This window comes from Haematobia irritans, chromosome 1 (genome assembly GCF_050003625.1).
Source record: "Haematobia irritans isolate KBUSLIRL chromosome 1, ASM5000362v1, whole genome shotgun sequence".
In the NCBI taxonomy this organism is placed as follows: domain Eukaryota; kingdom Metazoa; phylum Arthropoda; class Insecta; order Diptera; family Muscidae; genus Haematobia; species Haematobia irritans.
The window spans coordinates 155,679,559-155,700,363 of NC_134397.1; the positions used below are offsets into that span (position 1 = coordinate 155,679,559).

The window sequence follows — 20,805 nt, forward strand, 5'->3', positions numbered from 1 at the left end:
ATACGAGTAGCAACATGGAACGAAAACTCTTTATACCAAATGGGAAAACTTGCTCAATTAACAGCAGAATGTAAAAGACTAAACATTTCTACACGCAAAGAAAAAAAAGTTTGGAAAACGTGTACCGAAAACGTTTTTCTTTTGTTAGAGTTTTTCGAAAATTTTAAACTTTTATCACCAAAAAAATTCGTTTGTTACAAAATTTTTATTTTTTCAATAAAAAAAGTTATTTTTGAAACAACAACACAGTCCATTTCGTTTATATCAAACACTGTTCTTTTCTGACTTTAGGTCTTTAATAAGACACATTTTACAGTTCAAAATTTAATATAGTACAATGTAATGTTGAACATTTTTTCGGAATCTTCCGAACATATCTGGAATATATGTAAAAAAAAACTTTGGTCGAAGCAGGGATCGAACCCACGACCCTTGGCATGCAAGTCGGACGTAGCAACCACTGCTCCACGGTGCCAAACTAAATATTTGTTTCTGTTAAATAAACTTTGTTTATTCGGTTCGTTGGCGCCGCAAGCTATGCTATATAAATATAACTTATATGGCTAAAAAAATTGATGACCATAACAGGTACATAGCTCAGTGGTTAGTGTGTTGGCTTACAAAATCCATAGTCCGCGGTTCGATTCTCCGTCCAGGCGAAAGGTAAAAAAAAATTATAAAATCGTATAATTTCTTCTAGTTGGTATTACAGGAAAAGGTGTAAAGAACTAAAAAACTTCGTGTATGTGAGGAAGATTTGAGGGAAAATGCAATTAGCAAGAAAACAATGTTTTTTTTTGAGTTAGTCTTTATGAAATTGTTTTTATATCCTGGAAAAGAATAAACGTTTATCACAAAAAGTATATACTTTTCTTCCAAATACACTTCCTTACAGCGAAAAGCAAATGAGAAACGAACTTTGCTTGTCTAAAATTTCGTTTGGGAGGAAAGAATTATTTTTGTGCGTGTATAGCTGGACTAAGTAAAATGCGTTGGAATGGTAGTGGCGACTTTACTACATCTCAAGGAGACTGTCTGCTTTATTCTGGTCGTAAGAAAGGAGATCCGCACACACATGGCGTTGGTATTTTCATCAGAAATAAATTTCGTGATTCTAAAACTTCAGATTTATAACGCCTGTGTTAAGTCAGTTTTATTATATGGATCAGATACGTGTTTAGTAAACGAGAATATCAAAAATAAACTGCAAGTTTTCACCAATCGGTGCTTGAGGAATATTTTAAAAATTTGGTGGCCAAGGACAATCTCAAATAAAAATCTTTTGCAGCTGGCCCAGCAAGATGATATCAATACTCAAATAAAAAGAAGAAAATACAAATGGATCGGTCACACACTCCGTAAACCTTTTGACGATATATGCCATGAAACACTGAGTTGGAATCCTCAGGGTACGCGTAGCAGAGGACGACCAAAAACCACATGGAGAAGAACTATTCTTAATGAAACTGGAAAAATTTTTAACGAGTTAAGATATATTGCTTCGGATAGAGTAAGATGGAGATTCTATGTAAATAGCTTATGTTCCTGATGGAATACGCTAATAAATAAATCAAAAATAGAAAATTTTGTCAACATTTTATTTCAATAGAAAATTTTATCAAAATTTTATTTCTATAGAAAATTTTGACAAAATTTTATTTCTATAAAATATGTTGTCAAAATTTTATTTCTATAGAAAATTTTGTCAAAATTTTATTTCTATAGAAAATTTTAAAATTTAGGATTTTTAATTAATACCACAAAGGCTCACTTGATCAGGAGAGCATGGTCTTAAAGGCTTCCGCTATACCCTAAACCTAATGTACCATTTATCTCTATATTCAAATTGAAATCTACTTCCGCGTCAATTTTACTATACCACTTCTGTTCATACCTAATGTCGTTGGTCAGAAAAAAAAAACAATGAACATATTCGGTATTTTTTATTTTTACAAAAGTCTGTCCATATTACTCAACTTTACACATAATAATTTGTAATAATTTAGATTGTTACACGGAAACGTTTGGCGAATTATTGAATTCGTTCACATTGAAGGGCAGTCAAGACCAGTTCTGAGAAATTACACATTCACTCTACAAATTATGCAGCTATTAAGACAGTGAAAGGTCTAATGAACTCACTGGAATGAATGAGCAGCAAATAAAGTCATACCACTCGAAACAAAGTAAACAACAACAGCAACAACAACAACAAATATTAAAACATTAACGGTGATACAAATGTATCAAGATCATAAAATTAACGTTGACTGACAACGCTTAATTAAAAAGAGAAACAGAACAGATCTACAAAAACAACAGAAACACAAGCACAGCAATAGCAATTTGCAACAGCTGCTGGGAGTAAAAGTTGTCAACAGAGTAATCCCAATAAATCCGACTCACGTGTATAGAAAGAGAAGATCGATTAGGTGGATATGAAAAAAATGAAACGCTTGATCATATGCGAATAACGCACATATGCATGTGATGATAAACAACTTGGGGTGTTTAATGCTCAAAATTCACCCCTTATTCAAGAGCACCTATGCAAGTGTATGTGTGTGAGAGACTATCGTAACATAAAATTCACTCAAGCTCAATCACTCAATTACAAAGTCTAAAATCCAGTCTGACAAAGCATAAACCTTTTCGTTGGCTCAAGCCCACGATCGAAGTCATTCGTCACACAGTGTCTTGAAGATCAATCGATTTTGACTTAAAAGTAAGATTTTTTGTTAAAATATTCAAATAAAGTGAACCCACCACAAAAGAAATTGTTGGTCTATTTTGGGAAATTAATTACTATGTTTTGCAAAGAATAATCTTTTCTCTGTTATTTAACCTTCAAATGCGCACTGAATCTTTTAAAATACAACCAGAAAAAAAATCTTACTTCTAAAAATTGGGACCGAATTCTACAAAATTAAGTTTGTTTGTTTACAATGTCATAACGCAGTTTTAAATACAAACATAAAAATCTGTTTTTTGTTCACGGAAAATCTATAGTACTTCTGTGTAAACTGAAATTAAAATGAAAAACCAAATTTTGCCCGAAAATTCAAAAACCTACAAATAGGAAGATAAATAATATTTGCTAGAGATAAAACGAATGTTGGTAAAATTCTGTGTAGCGTAAAAATATCTCTATTAAAATCTAATTGATTATTTGCAAACAAGAACTTAGTTTAATGTACAGACAAAATATCACGAAAATTTTTAATTGAGTTTTAAAAAATATTTAACTAAAAACTTTGCCAAAATTTTATTTCTATAGAAAATTTTACCAAAATAGTATTTTTATAAATTTTTTTTTCAAAAATGTATTTTTATAGAAAATTTTGTCAAAATTTTATTTCAACAAAAAATGTTGTCAAAATTTTATTTCTATAGAAAATTTTGTCAAAATTTTATTTCTATAGAAAATTTTTTCAAAATTTTATTTCTATAGAAAATTTTGTCAAAATTTTATTTCTATAGAAAATTTTGTCAAAATTTTATTTCTAAGAATTATTTTTCATAGTTTCGGCTATAGGTCGATTAAAAAACATAGATATGATGTTTTTCTTTTATTTTTATTTCCAATATTTCGGTTGACTTCGTCAAAACCGTTTTAAGGGATTTGTTCTGGTGTGCACAGCTTCACACTCTGTTTTACACTGGTGAAGCTGTGCACACCAGAACAAATCCTTGAAATCGGTTTTGACGAAGTCAACCGAAATATTGGAAATAAAAATAAAAGAAGAACATCATATCTATGTTTTTTTAATCGACCTATAGCCGAAACTATGAAAAATAATTCTTAAAGATAAATAAAAAGGTCAACAATAATCATCCAGAAATAAAAATTTTATTTCTATAAAAGAAATTGTCAAAATTTTATTTCTATAGAAAATTTTGTCACAATTTTATTTCAATAAAAAAATTTGTCAAAATTTCATTTCTATAGAAAATTTTGTCAAAATTGTATTTCTGTAGAAAATGTTGTTTCTATAGAAAATTTTGTCAAAATTTTATTTCTATAGAAAATTTTGTCAACATTTTATTTCTATAGAAAATTTTGTCAAAATTTTCGGGAGGTTCAAGTGTAGTTCACGTTGGGTTGAGTGAATTACCCGAATTTATTCTGATAATTGGTTGATAGTTTTGCTGCAAGTAGAGGATGCTGATGAGGAATGTGGTAATTCCGAAACAGCTGTACATCCAACCATCTTGTAGTCTATAGGGCTTTGCCCAAATAAATTTGACAAGCATACTTTTCCTCTGTTGGTTAAGCTACTCTTGTAGTTTAGTCAATGCATGGCTTTAAGCTGAGATCAAAAAACAAAAAAAAAAAAAAACAACAATAACGATTGAAGAGAAGCCAACAATAACAAACAAAACGAATGAAGATAGAGGAAGCACGCTCATAAACAAACCCAGCCAAATACATACAAATCGATGATTTGAGTTTGGCAAAGGAAAAGAGATATGCTGGCAAATTTGTTTGGGCAGTAGCCGACTATCAAACCCTTTTTCGGGAGGTTCAAGTGTAGTTCACGTTGGGTTGAGTGAATTACCCGAATTTATTCTGATAATTGGTTGATAGTTTTGCTGCAAGTAGAGGATGCTGATGAGGAATGTGGTAATTCCGAAACAGCTGTACATCCAACCATCTTGTAGTCTATAGGGCTTTGCCCAAATAAATTTGACAAGCATACTTTTCCTCTGTTGGTTAAGCTACTCTTGTAGTTTAGTCAATGCATGGCTTTAAGCTGAGATCAAAAAACAAAAAAAAAAACAACAATAACGATTGAAGAGAAGCCAACAATAACAAACAAAACGAATGAAGATAGAGGAAGCACGCTCAAAAACAAACCCAGCCAAATACATACAAATCGATGATTTGAGTTTGGCAAAGGAAAAGAGATATGCTGGCAAATTTGTTTGGGCAGTAGCCGACTATCAAACCCTTTTTCGGGAGGTTCAAGTGTAGTTCACGTTGGGTTGAGTGAATTACCCGAATTTATTCTGATAATTGGTTGATAGTTTTGCTGCAAGTAGAGGATGCTGATGAGGAATGTGGTAATTCCGAAACAGCTGTACATCCAACCATCTTGTAGTCTATAGGGCTTTGCCCAAATAAATTTGACAAGCATACTTTTCCTCTGTTGGTTAAGCTACTCTTGTAGTTTAGTCAATGCATGGCTTTAAGCTGAGATCAAAAAACAAAAAAAAAACAACAAAATTTTATTTCAATAAAAAAAATTTGTCAATTTTATTTCTATAGAAAATTTTGTCACAATTTTATTTCATTAAAAAAATTTATCAAAATTTCATTTCTATAGAAAATTTTTTATTTCTATAAAAAATATATGTCAAAATTTTATTTCTATAGAAAATTTTGTCAACATTTTATTTCTATAGAAAATTTTGTCAAAATTTTATTTCAATAAAAAAATTTGTCAATTTTATTTCTATAGAAAATTTTGTCAAAATTTTATTTCAATAAAAAAATTTGTCAAAATTTCATTTCTATAGAAAATTTTGTCAAAATTTTATTTCTATAGCAAATTTTATTTCTATAGAAAATTTTGTGAAAATTTTATTTCTATAGAAAATTTTGTCCAAATTTTATTTCTATAGAAAATTTTGTCAAAATTTTATTTCTATAGAAAATTTTGTCAAAATTGTATTTTTATAGAAATTTTTGTCAAAATTTTATTTCTATAGAAAATTTGTTAAAATTTTATTTCTATAGAAAATTTTGTCAAAATTTTATTTCTATAGAAAATTTTGTCAACATTTTATTTCTATAGAAAATTTGGTCAAAATTTTATTTCTATAGAAAATTTTGTCAAAATGTTATTTCTATAGAAAATTTTGTCAACATTTTAGTTCATTAAAAAATTTTTCAAAATTTCATTTCTATAGAAAATTTTGTCAAAATTTTATTTCTATAGAAAATTTTGTCAAAATTTTAGTTCAATAAAAATTTTTGTCAAAATTTTATTTCTATAGAAAATTTGGTCAAAATTTTATTTCTATAGAAAATTTTGTCAAAATTGTATTTTTATAGAAAATTTTGTCAAAATTTTATTTCTATTGAAAATTTGTTAGAATTTTATTTCTATATAAAATTTGGTCAACATTTTATTTTTATTGATTCTACAAATTTTTTAAGAGAAACAAAAATCAATCACAAAAATTCGTTGATCAATTAATTTTTTAATTGGATCAAATAATTTTGATAATAATTGATACTAATATTTCCGTGATTGAAGACATTTCGTTTAAAATTAATTGGATCAATTAATTTCGTGATTAAAGACAAAAAATATTTATTTTTGTGTGCAACCACTATTTGTGAAAAAAAGAAACAAAACACACAAAAAATGTGTTATGCAGATGTTCTCTTTTTACAATTTTGCATACAATATATTTTTTGGAGTAATCGGCGTTCTTTTGCCTTTAAGGGTTAAGAATATTGCATATTTTGAGAGAAAAATTGGAGTTAAAAATTGTTTAACTATCTTTGGGCTTATACGAAGTTCAAGGCATACACAACATAAGTAAAATTCGCTCAGTTTGGAAAAATATATACTATTTAGAGAGAATTTCGAATTTAGCAAATTGTTATATAATATTTTTTTCAGTTTTAATTTATGCCATTAAATTAAACAAAAAATAATTCAAATAACGAAATAAGATTTGGCAAAATTTTATTAAAATCAATTAATTTTCATGGACTATAATAATGTTAAATATAGGATGGTTAATATGTAATGCAACGAAGTAAAGCGCTCTACTTTTCACTTTTTTAATTTCATTGCTCAAAAGCAAACAATGTGGGAGATAACATAAAATTTTTGAATCAGTTTAGATTTTTTCGAATTGGCTACTTTTGGTAAGAATTATGGCCTTGAAACGAACGACCATCATACGATGCAAAAAAGTGACTCTGCGATATATTTGCCCATTCCCGGCGAAGCTCCCTTCAATGGTTCCAAATGGTCTTTTTTGGAAATAATTCTGCAACTTTTGAATGGGTAAAGATATCAAAATATTTTTGTTGTGTGAAAGCTGAGGTGTTTTTCTCTAAATCCCTAGGGGATTTACGGGCTGGAATATAGGCGGGTATATGGAGTTTTGTTTTTGATGCCAAATCCGAAATTTTGAACCACATAGAATTTGTAAACATATAATCTAATAGTTCGTGCGATATGGGCCATACAATTTATTTTGTGCAATATTTTAACAATATGGGGTCAGTATTTTGGACCTATGTGGAAAAAATTATTTATGTGGTATTAAAGTTTACGCAACCTTAATTGTAAGATACGCAATTTACACAATATTAAGGATAAATTTCTTAAAAAAAAAGAAATTTTAATTAAAATATAGTTTATAACCTTTGCCTCAAAATTTTTTTATTCAATATAGAGAAAAAAAATCGGAAATTTCGGTCCCTCCGCAAGGAACCCTATTTTTGACACATACTATACAAAACACATTTCAAATCTAAAGTCGATTGGCCTAAAACTGCGACCTAAACTTTGATCACAAAAATAAGTTCACAGACAGACAGACGGACATATGGCTAGATTAAGCGGCCTTGAGCTTTATTGTCAAAAACATCATATTTTGTAATAAAGTAAAATAAACCACTCTCGTATTTTTTGTTTTTGTTCAGTTTTTATTATTTTAAATTTTCATCGATTCCATAACATAAACTAGCACCACTGTGCATTGTGGTGGTCCGTCTTTGTTTCTAGCTATTGAGTGATTTTATTTGCCTTCGTTAAGACTTTTGTTTAGCACAAGCTCTTGTTTACACTGTAATGATATTTGATAGAGAGACAAAAGAGATCCATTTGTGCTCGAGTATACATGACTGGAGCTCTTACAAAGATATGCATTTGACAAAAAAAGAGCATTGTATTTTCGTTCTTTTATTTCATTGGAATGAGCGAGCGTTTAATGCTTAATATAAAACCAACAAAGCATATCCGTTGAAATTCATTAACCGTCTTACTTCCACTGTTAGCACTGTTATTGGCGTTAACGTTAAGGCCTTTGTTTTATACAGTTCGCATTCGTTGAAAATCTAATCCAAATTTTCTTTCAAATTTGTTTTTTCCTTCAAATTATATTCGCTGGGATTAACGTGTGTGTTAGCACCAAAACTACGGGCATATTTTGTTTGAGTAGAAAACAAGAAAAAAAAACAAACGAAACCAATTTTTTCAAAACCCAAAGTCTGTTGAAATCAATTACAAAACATAAAGTGTAATTAGAAGAATAAAGAAACATATATTGTGTAAAAATAAATAGTTCTGCTACCAAAAAAGGTTTTGTGACCAATAAAAACCCGAAAATAAAAATTATAAAATAAAAAAAAATCTTATTAAAATTAAATATTTGCAAATATCAAGAAATCTTAAATTTCCATATAGGAAATACCAAAGTGTCGTAAGAGAAACAAAAAAAAAAAATACAAGAACAGAAAACAAGAACTGCTTCAAATTTAATTACACTTGATTAGTTGATACCATTACATCCAGCAAATAACATCTAATCATCAATATGAAATTCGTAAGTAATTGCTTGCTATTGGTATTAAATTACCCACCCCACCAATTACCATTGGATTTAATTTTGGCTTTGGTAGTTGGAGAGTAACACATTTTTTTTCAATTTGTTACAACCATTTTTTTTTTAATTTAATTGAGGTTGGGAAAATTGTTTGCACTCATGTTCGTACGTCTAGATGTGTATGTGGTTATGTTTGATGCAATTGAAGTCTTTCATGGCAACATGTTTGTTGCTTAAGTCTTTTGTATTTGTTTCAAGTTAAGGATAGTATGTTGGTGTGCATGTCAACCAGATATTTTGTCCATGGAAAATTGATAATTAAGGAATTAATTACGTTTTGATTACTATGACGTTTTATAAATTAACTATGACGTTTTATAACTTTGGAAGAAGTTAAAATTTATTATTTAAAAAAAGTCGAATATCTAAATTATAAATAAATTTAAGAAATAAAATATGCTTCATGCTGAAAATGATGCAAAAAGATTCTGTTCTGAGGATTGGTTAAAATAGCATACACTGAAAAAGAGTTTTCTTTTCTGAAGAGCGAAGTTTTAGACAAGCTAAGTTATCTTTTGACACTTTTCCAAAATCCAATTTTAATACATTTCAAGTCTAATGTGTCTGAGGTATAAGAGACAATAGTTAAATCACTACAAGTTCGGGGTTATTTGCTCTAAAAGCAAAGGAGTATTGTTTTACTTAATCGTAGAAAATTTCTTTGGTAAATTGGTGAAAATTTCGTGTACCCTACACAGAAAAATTTTCATCAAAATATTTCCGATTAAAACTGTAATTGAATTTTCAAAAATATTCAATTTCAAATTCTAAGGATTCAACAAATTTATAAAACAAAAATCAATCACAAAAAAAAAATAGAATCAATTAATTTTTTAAGTGGATCAATTAATTTTTTAATTGACTATCGTGATTGATACTATCATTTCTGTGATTGAAGAGATTTCAATCAAAAATTAATTAGATCAAAAAGCGTCGCCGAAAAAGTGATGAAAATGTTCTTTTTGGATCCGGAAGTGGTGCAAAATTGGCGCAGAAGCCATGAATTTAACATGGACTTGTCATAGGACGGATGTCTACCACTTTAACAATCGTTGCACTGAATTTGCATCACTTCTTAAGGTGTGATCCGAATTCAGTGTTTTGGATGTGAATTAAAAAATTTTGTGATATTTCGATAATTAAATAATATTTAACCATTTTTTATGGTTTATAATGCATTAACACGCTTGTCTGAAATGTTTGACCTCAATAATTTTCAAAAATTCGCAAATTTTTCTAGAATGGATTTCGATTTTTTTTCGACAAAATTTAAATAATTTGTACCATTTTGTTAATTCTTACCCTGTTTTTAACCTATTTGAAACAAAAAAAAAGTTAAAATTGCCTATTACAAATATGAGAAAAGCTAGTTATAAAACATTGAATTCCTTTGCAGTTAAAATAAACAACATCTTTGGGAGGACATTTTTTGAAGTACTTTTAAAGTTGGGCCAACTTTTTTACTGGGTAATTTCTTGATGGAATCCAAAAATTGTTTTTTTTTTTTGTGTAGTAAAAAAACTGAACTCACTAACGACCAAACTGTTAAGGGCCAAATCACGGTCATTTTTACTACCATTTAAGAAAAAAGTCATTAATTTTTATAAAATTGAACTGACTGGTATGAAGACAATTTGTAGTATGCCGATGTCTCCATTCCAAAGTACGCTAAGTCTAAAAAGTGAATTTTACAGGAAACTAGTTCAGTTATTTTTTTTTGGAAACCTCGAAAACCGTATAATATATAAATTCACTTTTTTGTCGGTCTTAAAATCATGTTTATTGTAGATTTTTTTAGTGATAATAGAACATGGCTAAAAATGACATAGACCACATTAGACCGAACAAAGCTTTTTGCCCTATTTGAATAGGAAATTTTTAAAACTTTAGTCACAGGCTACGTACAATATTAACCATAACATTTGGTAGAAGTGTCCAATAAATTCGAATTTGCAATTCACACCAATTCGAATAAAAAACAACAAACTCCATCAAAAAATGCTAAGTCGACTTGGCGCACTCTGGAATGAGGACATCGATGTGTAAGTAAAAATTTCATTACTTCGACGAAAAACTGACCAAATCTTTGTAATCTCAAACTATATCAGAGTACACCACTATCAATAAAAGTTTTAACTAAATTTAAGTAGTCGTATGAACTGCAAAAGAGTTAAAAATACAAATTATTATGAGATTTTCATAAAATTTTTGAAATTTTAACTAACTGGGTAGAAGTGCAATTAACTAAATTGAAGTTCAAAACTTGTCCTAAATTATGAGTTACTTTTTTCAGGGTATTAAAATTTTAAGGGACGGTTAAATGTTGGCGACATTTCTTATTATTACAGCATTGCAAGTTAATTTTCAAAATAATTTTTCGAAACTTTCAAGTTAATTTTTCTCCACATTCAGGATTAAAATCAATTCATTATATTACACTTTAAGAAATTTGTTAGTACACTGAAAAAAATATTGGACTAATATGAAAGATTGCAACTATAAATTTTGAAACCGGCAATTCACACAATATTATGGATCTAGACTATTCATTTGTTGTAATATCTGCTGGGATAGAATCTCATTAAATGAATTGTAATTATAACTTAAAATAAATAAAGAGGAATATGAAAAATGAAATTAATGATCATAACATAACAGTCTTGAACGTATCATGTATAAAAGAATCTATAAAATTGAAATATATGATATTAAAATTAAAATAAATTAAGTTTAAGTATTTTATATAAAATTAAATTTAATGGAATTGAATAATGAAAATAATTAATATAAAATAAATTTAATTAATTAATTAAAAGCAAGTTTATAATCTCTAATCTCGTATCATGTATAAAAGAATCTATGTAATTGAAATACATATATGATATTAAAATTAAAATAAACTAAGTTTCAGTATTTTATATAAAATTAAATTTAATGGAATTGAATAATGAAAATAATTAATATAAAATAAATTAAATTAAATAAATAAAAGCAAGTTTATAATCTCTGCTTTAATTTTTTTAAAATTAAATTAAAGATATGAATCTTGAAAATTTTAGGTCCTTCCGTTAAAGTCGTATTGCTTTGAACTAAGGCAAATTTTCTTAAAAATTAAGAAAAACATTTTTGATTGAACAAATCGTCTCTAAATTAAATGATATATTGAATTTTTATATTTAAGAAAAAACGCTTGAAATAAAGGCTAAGATTTATTTTGAGAATTTTGCTGTTTTGGTTTAAAGTTGTTTTAGAACTAAGAAAACATTTTTTACTTGGAAAAATCTGTTATAATTTGAATGTTTAAACTGGCATTTTTTGTATGCGAATAGATTTATTAATATATTGCAAAAAAAGAATGAAAGTCTGAAGACATATATGTCCTACTTTAAATTTTTGTAAAGCTAAATAGGTCCCTAAAAATATCTTTATCACATCTTTGGCTCGAAATCAATCTTTGGCAAAATCCTTAAAAGTTCAAAATCCTATAGATCCGAAAAAACTTTTTTTGAGTGTAGGTAAAATACACAAGTTAAATTAAATTAAATGACATTTAATACAAATTAAATTAATTTACAAACAATTAAAATTCAAAGTTAGGAATATTTAAAATAATTTACATTTTTCGTTAGACTACTGAATAACAGTTTTCATTTAAAAATTAAATTTAATTAATTCAATAATTTAAGTTTCAATAAAATAATCCCTATATTACAATGTAAATAAATATATTCACTTTATTGTGTTTAAGCTTTTAAAACAATGCAATAAGAAAAAAACTTGAAAAAAAAATAAATGGCTTCCCAACAATTTTGTAACAAATTACCGCATACTTATACTCACACGCTCAAATTATCTATTCAAAAAAATAAAATATAAAAAATAGAAACGAGCACCAACAACAACAATTATCGACGAAGCCAATAAACCGTAAATCTTATTGGTGTTTAACTTCCAGTCAACATATACGAGTCATATTTCTATACATTTTGACCACATATCTCCCTCTAAACGCAACAATTAAGTCGTGAATAAAAATACGGGCAATTAATAAAAATGCCGTCAACAACATGAAACACCGTACGCACGTTTCAATAAATAAAATGGCAGGCAATGTGAAACAAAACAAGCGTTAAACATTTTTTAATCTGCATTTTGCATATTGAACTTAGGTAAAACAAATGCAACTAGAGTATTGTGATCGAAAGACATGGGGAAAAACGAGAAATGATATTGTTTACGTGTCACAGTGGTTTAGATGGGCAGTCGGTTCACTTATACTATGTGTCTTTTGTATAATGTGATACCAGATTAACTAGAAATACCTATTGTATCCCCGTATATATGCTCACCTTTTAACCAGCTTGATTATTCCAAAAAACTTTAGCAACCCTAAGTTTAAATTTTCAAATTCCTCCTGTATTCTATGGACCGCCAAAGTTCGCTTACGCCTTACCTTCGTGTTATAGCCGAGTCCGAATGGCTTTCCATATTGTGGTGAAACCACTTAGAGAAACTCTCAGAAATGTCATCACCATTAGTGAGAGGGGAAGATCCACCTCTGAAAAACTTTTTGGTGTTTGGTCGAAACTATTATTTTCTTCTTCTTATTTTGTAAAATTTTATTTCCATAAAAAATTTTGTCAAAATTTTATTTTTATAGAAAATTTTGTAAAAAATTTTATTTCTATAGAAAATTTTGTCAAAATTTTATTTCTATAGAAAATTTTGTCAAAATTTTATTTCTATAGAAAATTTTTTTGTCAAAATTTTATTTTTTTAGAAAATTTTGTCAAAATTTTATTTTTTTAGAAAATTGTGTCAAAATTTTATTTCTATAGAAAATGTTATCAAAAATTTTATTTCTATAGAAAATTTTGTCAAAATTTTATTTCTATAGAAAATTTTGTCAACATTTTATTTTTATAGAAAATTGTGTCAAAATTTTATTTCTATAGAAAATGTTATCAAAAATTTTATTTCTGTAGAAAATTTTATCAAAATTTTATTTCTATAGAAAATTTTGTCAAAATTTTATTTCTATAGAAAATTTTGTCAAAATTTTATTTCTATAGAAAATTTTGTCAAAATTTTATTTCTATAGAAAATTTTGTCAAAATTTTATTTCTATAGAAAATTTTGTCAAAATTTTATTTCTGTAGAAAATTTTGTCCAAATTTTTATTTCTAAAGAACATGTTGTTAAAATTTTATTTCTGTAGAAAATTTTGTCAACATTTTATTTTTATAGAAAATTGTGTTAAAATTTTATTTCTATAGAAAATGTTATCAAAATATTATTTCTATAGAAAATTTTGTTAAAATTTTATTTCTAAAGAAAATTTTGTAAAAATTTTATTTCTAAAGAAAATGTTATCAAAATTATTTCTAAAGAAAATTTTATCAAAATTTTAGTTCTATAGAAAATTTTCTCAAAATTTTAGTTCTATAGAAAATTTTCTCAAAATTTTAGTTCTATAGAAAATTTTGTCAATATTTTATTTCTATAGAAAATTTTGTCAAAATTTTATATCTATAGAAAATTTTGTAAAAATTTTATTTCTATAGAAAATTTTGTCAAAATTTTATTTCTATAGAAAATTTTGCCAAAATTTTATTTCTATAGAAAATTTTGGCAAAATTTTATTTCTATAGAAAATTTTATTAAAATTTTATTTCTATAGAAAATTTTGTCTAAATTTTATTTCAAAAGAAAATTTTATCAAAATTTTATTTCTATAGAAAATTTTGTCAAAATTGTATTTCTGTAGAAAATTTTGTCAAAATTTTATTTCTATAGAAAATGGTGTTAAAATTTTATTTCTATAGAAAATGTTATCAAAATTTTATTTTTATAGAAAATGTAATCAAAATTTTATTTCTGTAGAAAATTTTGTGAAAATTTTATTTCTATAGAAAATTTTGTCAAAATGTTATTTCTTTAGAACATTTTGTCAAAATTTTATTTTTATAAAAATTTTATCATAATTTTAATTTTAAAGAAAATTTTGTTAAAATTTTATTTTATAGACTATTTTGTTAAAATTTTATTTTTATAGAAATTTTTGTCAACATTTTATAATTATCCCTCAGTTGGAGAGGAATATTTTGCAAAATCTGCCAAAACATCAAGAATTCTACCAATCTACTAAACAGTAAAAAATCTATCATTATTGGTAGAATTCTACCAACTGTGGCAACTGTACATAGTAGTTGAATGTTGGACTGCTTAGCCATCTCATTGATAGATATTGTGTTGTATTCGATGTGAGAGTGATTCGATTGTTCAAATCAAAAAATGTCGGAAATAACATCAAACTTAGGAATCAGATTTGTTTGAGTTGGCTACCTGGGACACGAATTATGACCTTCAACAGGCCGATAAAGCTATCACACGCTGCACGAAAGTGGTGCCGCGGTCCATTGCCGCCCAATCACCGCCTTGTGATGATCGGCACATTGGTATATTTTAGAGCCAAACTTACTCTTCAAAATATCGTTGGTGTGGTTAGGTTAGGTTAAAGTGGCAGCCCGATTAAGTTTCAGGCTCACTTAGACTATTCAGTCCGTTGTGATACCACATTTAACTAAAAGTACCTATTACATTTGGGCACTTCTAGTTTTAACCGCTGAACCTTTTCTATTATTTATTTGGTTGAACCAACCAGATTGTTCCAAAAACATTATCCTAGGTGTAAAAATGCAACGGATTGAAATCCGGAGATTTCGGTGATCATTGTGTGAATGCAGAGATTCCAAAGGCAAACGAGATGCCTCTGAGTCGTTCCGTATAAGGTACGACTTAGATTTACTAGATTTATAACATATGTCGATTAATCTTATAATTTTATGAAAAAAAATTTGATAAAGCGAATTGGAACGTATACAAATTTATTAAAACCACTGTCTGCATACATATTAGAGGCCAATAAGCTATTCTATTATACTAAACAACTAAGTTATTGTACTTTGCATGAATGCGTTTAACTAATAAATCCAAGAAAATACCACAAAAAACGCAACCGATTAAGATAACTTTTGACACATCGTTAAACTTTTAAAGTTAATTTGAGAGGCTTAGTTCAGAGCGGTTATAAACCAAGAAAATCCCAGTAACACAAAAGATTCAATATTGGTTTTGGGGGTCTCATTTGAATGCAAACAGGCTATTTGAGTGTACATGGTTGTCTTATGACCACCATCGAACCACAACCATCGCCATCACCACCACCATATGAAATTGTATCTGAATCTTATGTCATGGCATAATTAATTGTCTTCATAAAAATTCCCACCATATAAGATCTGAATACAAGAATAAATTAACCACTCTTTTTTTATGGAAAACTCCATTAAGAAATAAAAAGAAGAAAAAAAAACGAAAACCAAATCAAATATTCCAAAAAATATATGCATATAGCTTGAAGTAAATATAGTTACCTTATGCTAGATATACAACATGTATGTATTGTAGGGGTTAGAAAATCCCATACATACTATATGCCGTATACACTTGTTGCATATACTGATGCCTATAATTAAAGTTAAAGTTTATGGTGTTTTCGTTTTCGTTTTTTTTGGTGGAATAAAATTTTATACATATAAACATTTGTTGAAATGCTGATTAGAGCGCTACCATGCCAGTAGTTGAGACGCTACTGATATTATAAGCCAAACATTGTGACCACTTGGCAATGCGCTGGCGGTGCAGATGATGGTCGATGGAAATAATTGCAAAGCACGAGTTTGACTTCGAAAAATATTGAATGGAAGAAAAAAATTTAAAATTTAATAAAATACAATATGTTAAATTACTTAACATTGTGATATGTTGTATAGTACATTATATTAATGGGCTAATCAAAAGGTAAACACGCATATTTCCAAATGAAATTAGAAACGTCATTAGTAAATACCACAATGGGGTTAAAAATAGCACCGCCAGTAACAGTCATAGTAGATTAGCAAATGTATGTGTTTGCATGAGCTAATTATAGGTGACAGTATATGGGAAGATTCAATTTTTTTATACCCTCCAACATAGGATGGGGGGTATATTGACTTTGTCATTCCGTTTGTAATACATCGAAATATTGCTCTAAGACCCCATAAAGTATATATATTCAGGGTCGTGGTGAAATTCGGAGTCGATTTAGCTATGTCCGTCCGTCCGTGTGTCCGGCTGTCCGTCTGTCTGTAGAAATCACGCTAACTTCCGAACGAAATGAGCTATCGACTTGAAACTTTGCACAGTAGTTGTTATTGATGTAGGTCAGATGGTATTGCAAATGGGCCATATCGGGCCACTTTTATGTATAGCCCAAATATAAACCGACCCCCAGATTTGGCTTGCGGAGCCTCTTAGAGAAGCAAATTTCATCCGATCCGGTTGAAATTTGGTACGTGGTGTTAGTAGATGCTCCCTAACTACCACGCAAAAAATGTGTCCATAATTATATATAGCCCGCATATAAACCGATCTCCAGATTTGACCTCCGGAGCCTCTTGGAGGAGCAAAATTCATCCGATCCGGTTGAAATTTGGTACGTGGTGTTAATATATGGTCTCAAACAATCATGCCAAAATTGGTTCATATCGGTCCATAATTAAATATAGTGCTCTTGCAAACCGATACCCAGATTTGATGAAGAAACCAACAATAACAAAATATTATTAATAGTTGTGGTGCTACCGAACTTTAAATTATTGATTATATCGGTGTGATCAAAAATCATTCAGACATAGCTTAGTCCGTGTCAAAATAATACCATGAAGTTTGAGTCCGTATGGGTCCTCTACAGTTCGGCAAACCACTCTCAAACTTGTTGTTGAATTGGTTATAAAGGGGAGAACTGCTCCTTTTATTTAAAACAACCGAGGAAATCCGTAGGAAGAGTAAAATTACCGCCATATACACTGAAAAAAATATTTACGTGATATTAAAGATTACGCAACATAAATTTTAGGATGCGAAATTTACAAAATATTAAGGACAAATTTCTTTAAAATAATGAAATTTTAATTAAAATAAAGTTTATAATCTTTGTTTCAAAAATGTTTTTTTTTTTCATTAAATTTAGGACACAATTTTGTAAATTTGCGTCACTTCGTTAAAGACGCATGTCTTTGAAGTAAGGCTGATTTTCCTTAAAGTAAAGAAACACATTTTTGACTTAAAGAAATTATCCTTAAATCAACTGAAATATTGAAATACTTAGATTTAAGATAAAAACGCTTCAAATATAGACTAAGACTTATTTTAAGGATTTAGCGTCTTTGGTTTAATTTTTTTTTAATTAAGAAAACATTTTTTACTTTGAAGTATCCGTTATAATTTGGATTTTTAAACTGGCATTTGTTTGTACGTGAGTACCTTTATTAATAAACCGCGAAAAGAGAATGAAAATTTGATAAATGAGATCTGTATCCTAATTTTAATTTTATTGGTCCTAGATTTAAAGCCAGAAAGGTCGCAAAAAATTTCTTTATTTTAAAAAAGCCGCATCTTTGGCTCGGAATCAATACCAAAATCTTTAAGGGAAGGTCAAAATCGTTGGATCCAAGTAAACTTTTTTTTGAGTGTATATAACTTTGGATCAGTTCATAAACTGGTTATTTTTAATTCCTCAAGTGATAAATATCAGTTTAAAAATCACAATTATAACGTATACTTTAAAGCAAAACCCGATTTCTTAATTCCAAAAAAAAAAACTTTAAAGATGCAAGATCATCAAAACAAAAATAAAGGCCCATTTTTGAAGCATTTTTATTTTTAGTCCAAAGGTTGAATATCTCAGTTAATATAAAGATTAATTCTTTCAATTTAAAATGTTGTTACATTAAGGGAAATTAGCCTTATATCAAAGACATACGACTTAAACGGAGGGACGGAAATTTCAAAGATTAGTGTTACAAAAAGTAAAGAAACGAATTCTTAAATCAAAGATTATGAACTATATTTAATTAACATTTTTATTATTTTAAGTCCTTATTACTGCGTAAATTGGGTACAGCGTTGCCACAATTAATTTTTATTTTGGCCTAACATTTTTCCAAAATTGGACCAAAATTCGTACCAGCGCACCATTTTTCCAAATTAAATTAATATCATTTAAAAATTAAAATTTTTCCAAAATTTTACTTCGATAGAAACTTTTGCCAAATTTTTATTTCTATTCAAAATTTTTATTTCTATAGAAAAGTTTGTAAAATTTTTTTCCATACAAAATTTTATCAAAATTTTAATTCTATAGAGATTTTTGCAAAATTTTATTTCTATAGAAAATTTTGTCACAATTTTGTTTCTGTAGAAAATTTTGTGAAAATTTTATTTCTATACAAAATTTTGTGAACATTTTATTTCTATAAAAAATTTTGTGAACATTTTATTTCTATACAAAATTTTGTGAAAATTTTATTTCTATACAAAATTTTGTGAACATTTTATTTCTATACAAAATTTTGTGAAAATTTTATTTCTATAAAAAATTTTGTGAAAATTTTATTTCTATAAAAAATATAAAAAATTTTGTGAAAATTTTATTTCTATACAAAATTTTGTGAACATTTTATTTCTATACAAAATTTTGTGAAAATTTTATTTCTATAAAAAATTTTGTGAAAATTTTATTTCTATAAAAAATTTTGTGAAAATTTTATTTCTATAAAAAATATAAAAAATTTTGTGAAAATTATATTTCTATACAAAATTTTGCGAAAATTTTATTTCTATACAAAATTTTGTGAAAATTTTATTTCTATAGAAAATTTTGTCACAATTTTACTTTGTCGTCAAAATTTATTTCTATAGAAAATGTCGTCAAAATGTTATTTCTATAGAAAATTTTTTCCAAATTTTATTTCTATAGAAAATGTCGTCAAAATGTTATTTCTAGAAAATTTTGTCACAATTTTGTTTCTATAGAAAATTTTGTGAAAATTTTATTTCTTTACAAAATTTTGTCACAATTTTATTTCTATACAAAATTTTGTGAAAATTTTATTTCTATACAACATTTTGTGAAAATTTTATTTCTATACAAAATTTTGTCACAATTTTACTTCTATAGGAAATTTTTCCAAAATTTTATTTCTATAGGAAATTTTGTCAAAATTTTATTTCTGTAGAATATTTTGTCAAAATTTTATTTCTATAGAAAATTTTGTCACAATTTTACTTTTATAGAAAATGTCGTCAAAATTTTATTTCTATAGGAAATTTTGTCAAAATTTTATTTCTGTAGAATATTTTGTCAAAATTTTATTTCTATAGAAAAATTTCTCCAAATTTCAGTTCTATAGAAAATTTTGTCAAAATTTCATTTCTATAGAAAACTTTTATTTCTGTAGAAAGTTATCGAAAAATTTTATTTCTATATAAATTTTTTACAAATTTTTCTTCCTATACAAAATTTTTGCATAATTTTATTTTATTTCTGCATGAATGTAACATAGCTACAGTTACAATACAATAGCATTACTAATAGAAAAAAATTTATACAATTTTTTTTTAACGTTTATTTTTATACAAAATTTTTGACATTATTTTATTTATATAGAAAATTTTGTTAAAATTTTATTTTTATAGCAATTTTTGCCAAAATTTTATTTCTACAGAAAATTTTGCCAACATTTTTTTCTGTATAAAATTTTGAAAAAAATTACCGGTTTTACGAAAATGGACCAAAATCAACCAAATTCTATTTGTTTCGACCATCGGACCAAATTTAATAATTAATAATTTTTTGGATCAATTTTGGTCCGATCGGACCAAAATGGCAACCCTGATTGGTTATTGTAATTTTTTAATCTAAAATTGGGTTGCATAATATTTAAATATTTTTTTTCCGTGCGGAGGGATATGCTCATGGAAACGCAGCGATACCTTTCGAGTCCAAGTTGTGTATACTTCAGTTTAAGATCGTGCTCCTTTGTGAAGTTGTGAGGTTTTACCCTGCTCTCGTTTTTCAATATATGGTCATATGAATATCATTACGACTTCGATTTCGTTGAATTCGATGCATTACTCGCCGAACTAGTATCATTATAACGATTAAACTATTGCACCGCATATTGCAGTGTAAATTATTAAAGTTATATAAATAAAATAAAATATTAAACTCAAATACTATATCATATATTATAAGAAAACGTTTTTCAAACAAAGTTTGCATGT

The 20,805-nt window shown here is 27.2% G+C and overlaps 1 protein-coding gene and 1 long non-coding RNA gene across 3 annotated transcripts in view; one reads left to right on the forward strand and one right to left on the reverse strand.

Annotated features, from left to right (window-relative positions):
* LOC142242863 (uncharacterized) overlaps nt 1-20,805 on the reverse strand; it is a 252,367-nt gene that overhangs the window by 22,612 nt on the left and 208,950 nt on the right. The window lies entirely within an intron of this gene.
* LOC142222058 (uncharacterized) overlaps nt 7,990-20,805 on the forward strand; it is a 135,437-nt gene continuing 122,621 nt past the window's right edge. The window contains exon 1 of one of the 2 annotated variants that reach the window (XM_075291995.1): nt 7,990-8,574. In XM_075291995.1, the coding sequence (XP_075148110.1) occupies nt 8,566-8,574 (9 nt within the window). In that variant the 5' untranslated portion in view covers nt 7,990-8,565. The remainder of the gene's footprint in view (nt 8,575-20,805) is intronic. The other variant, XM_075291996.1, reaches the window with a different exon arrangement.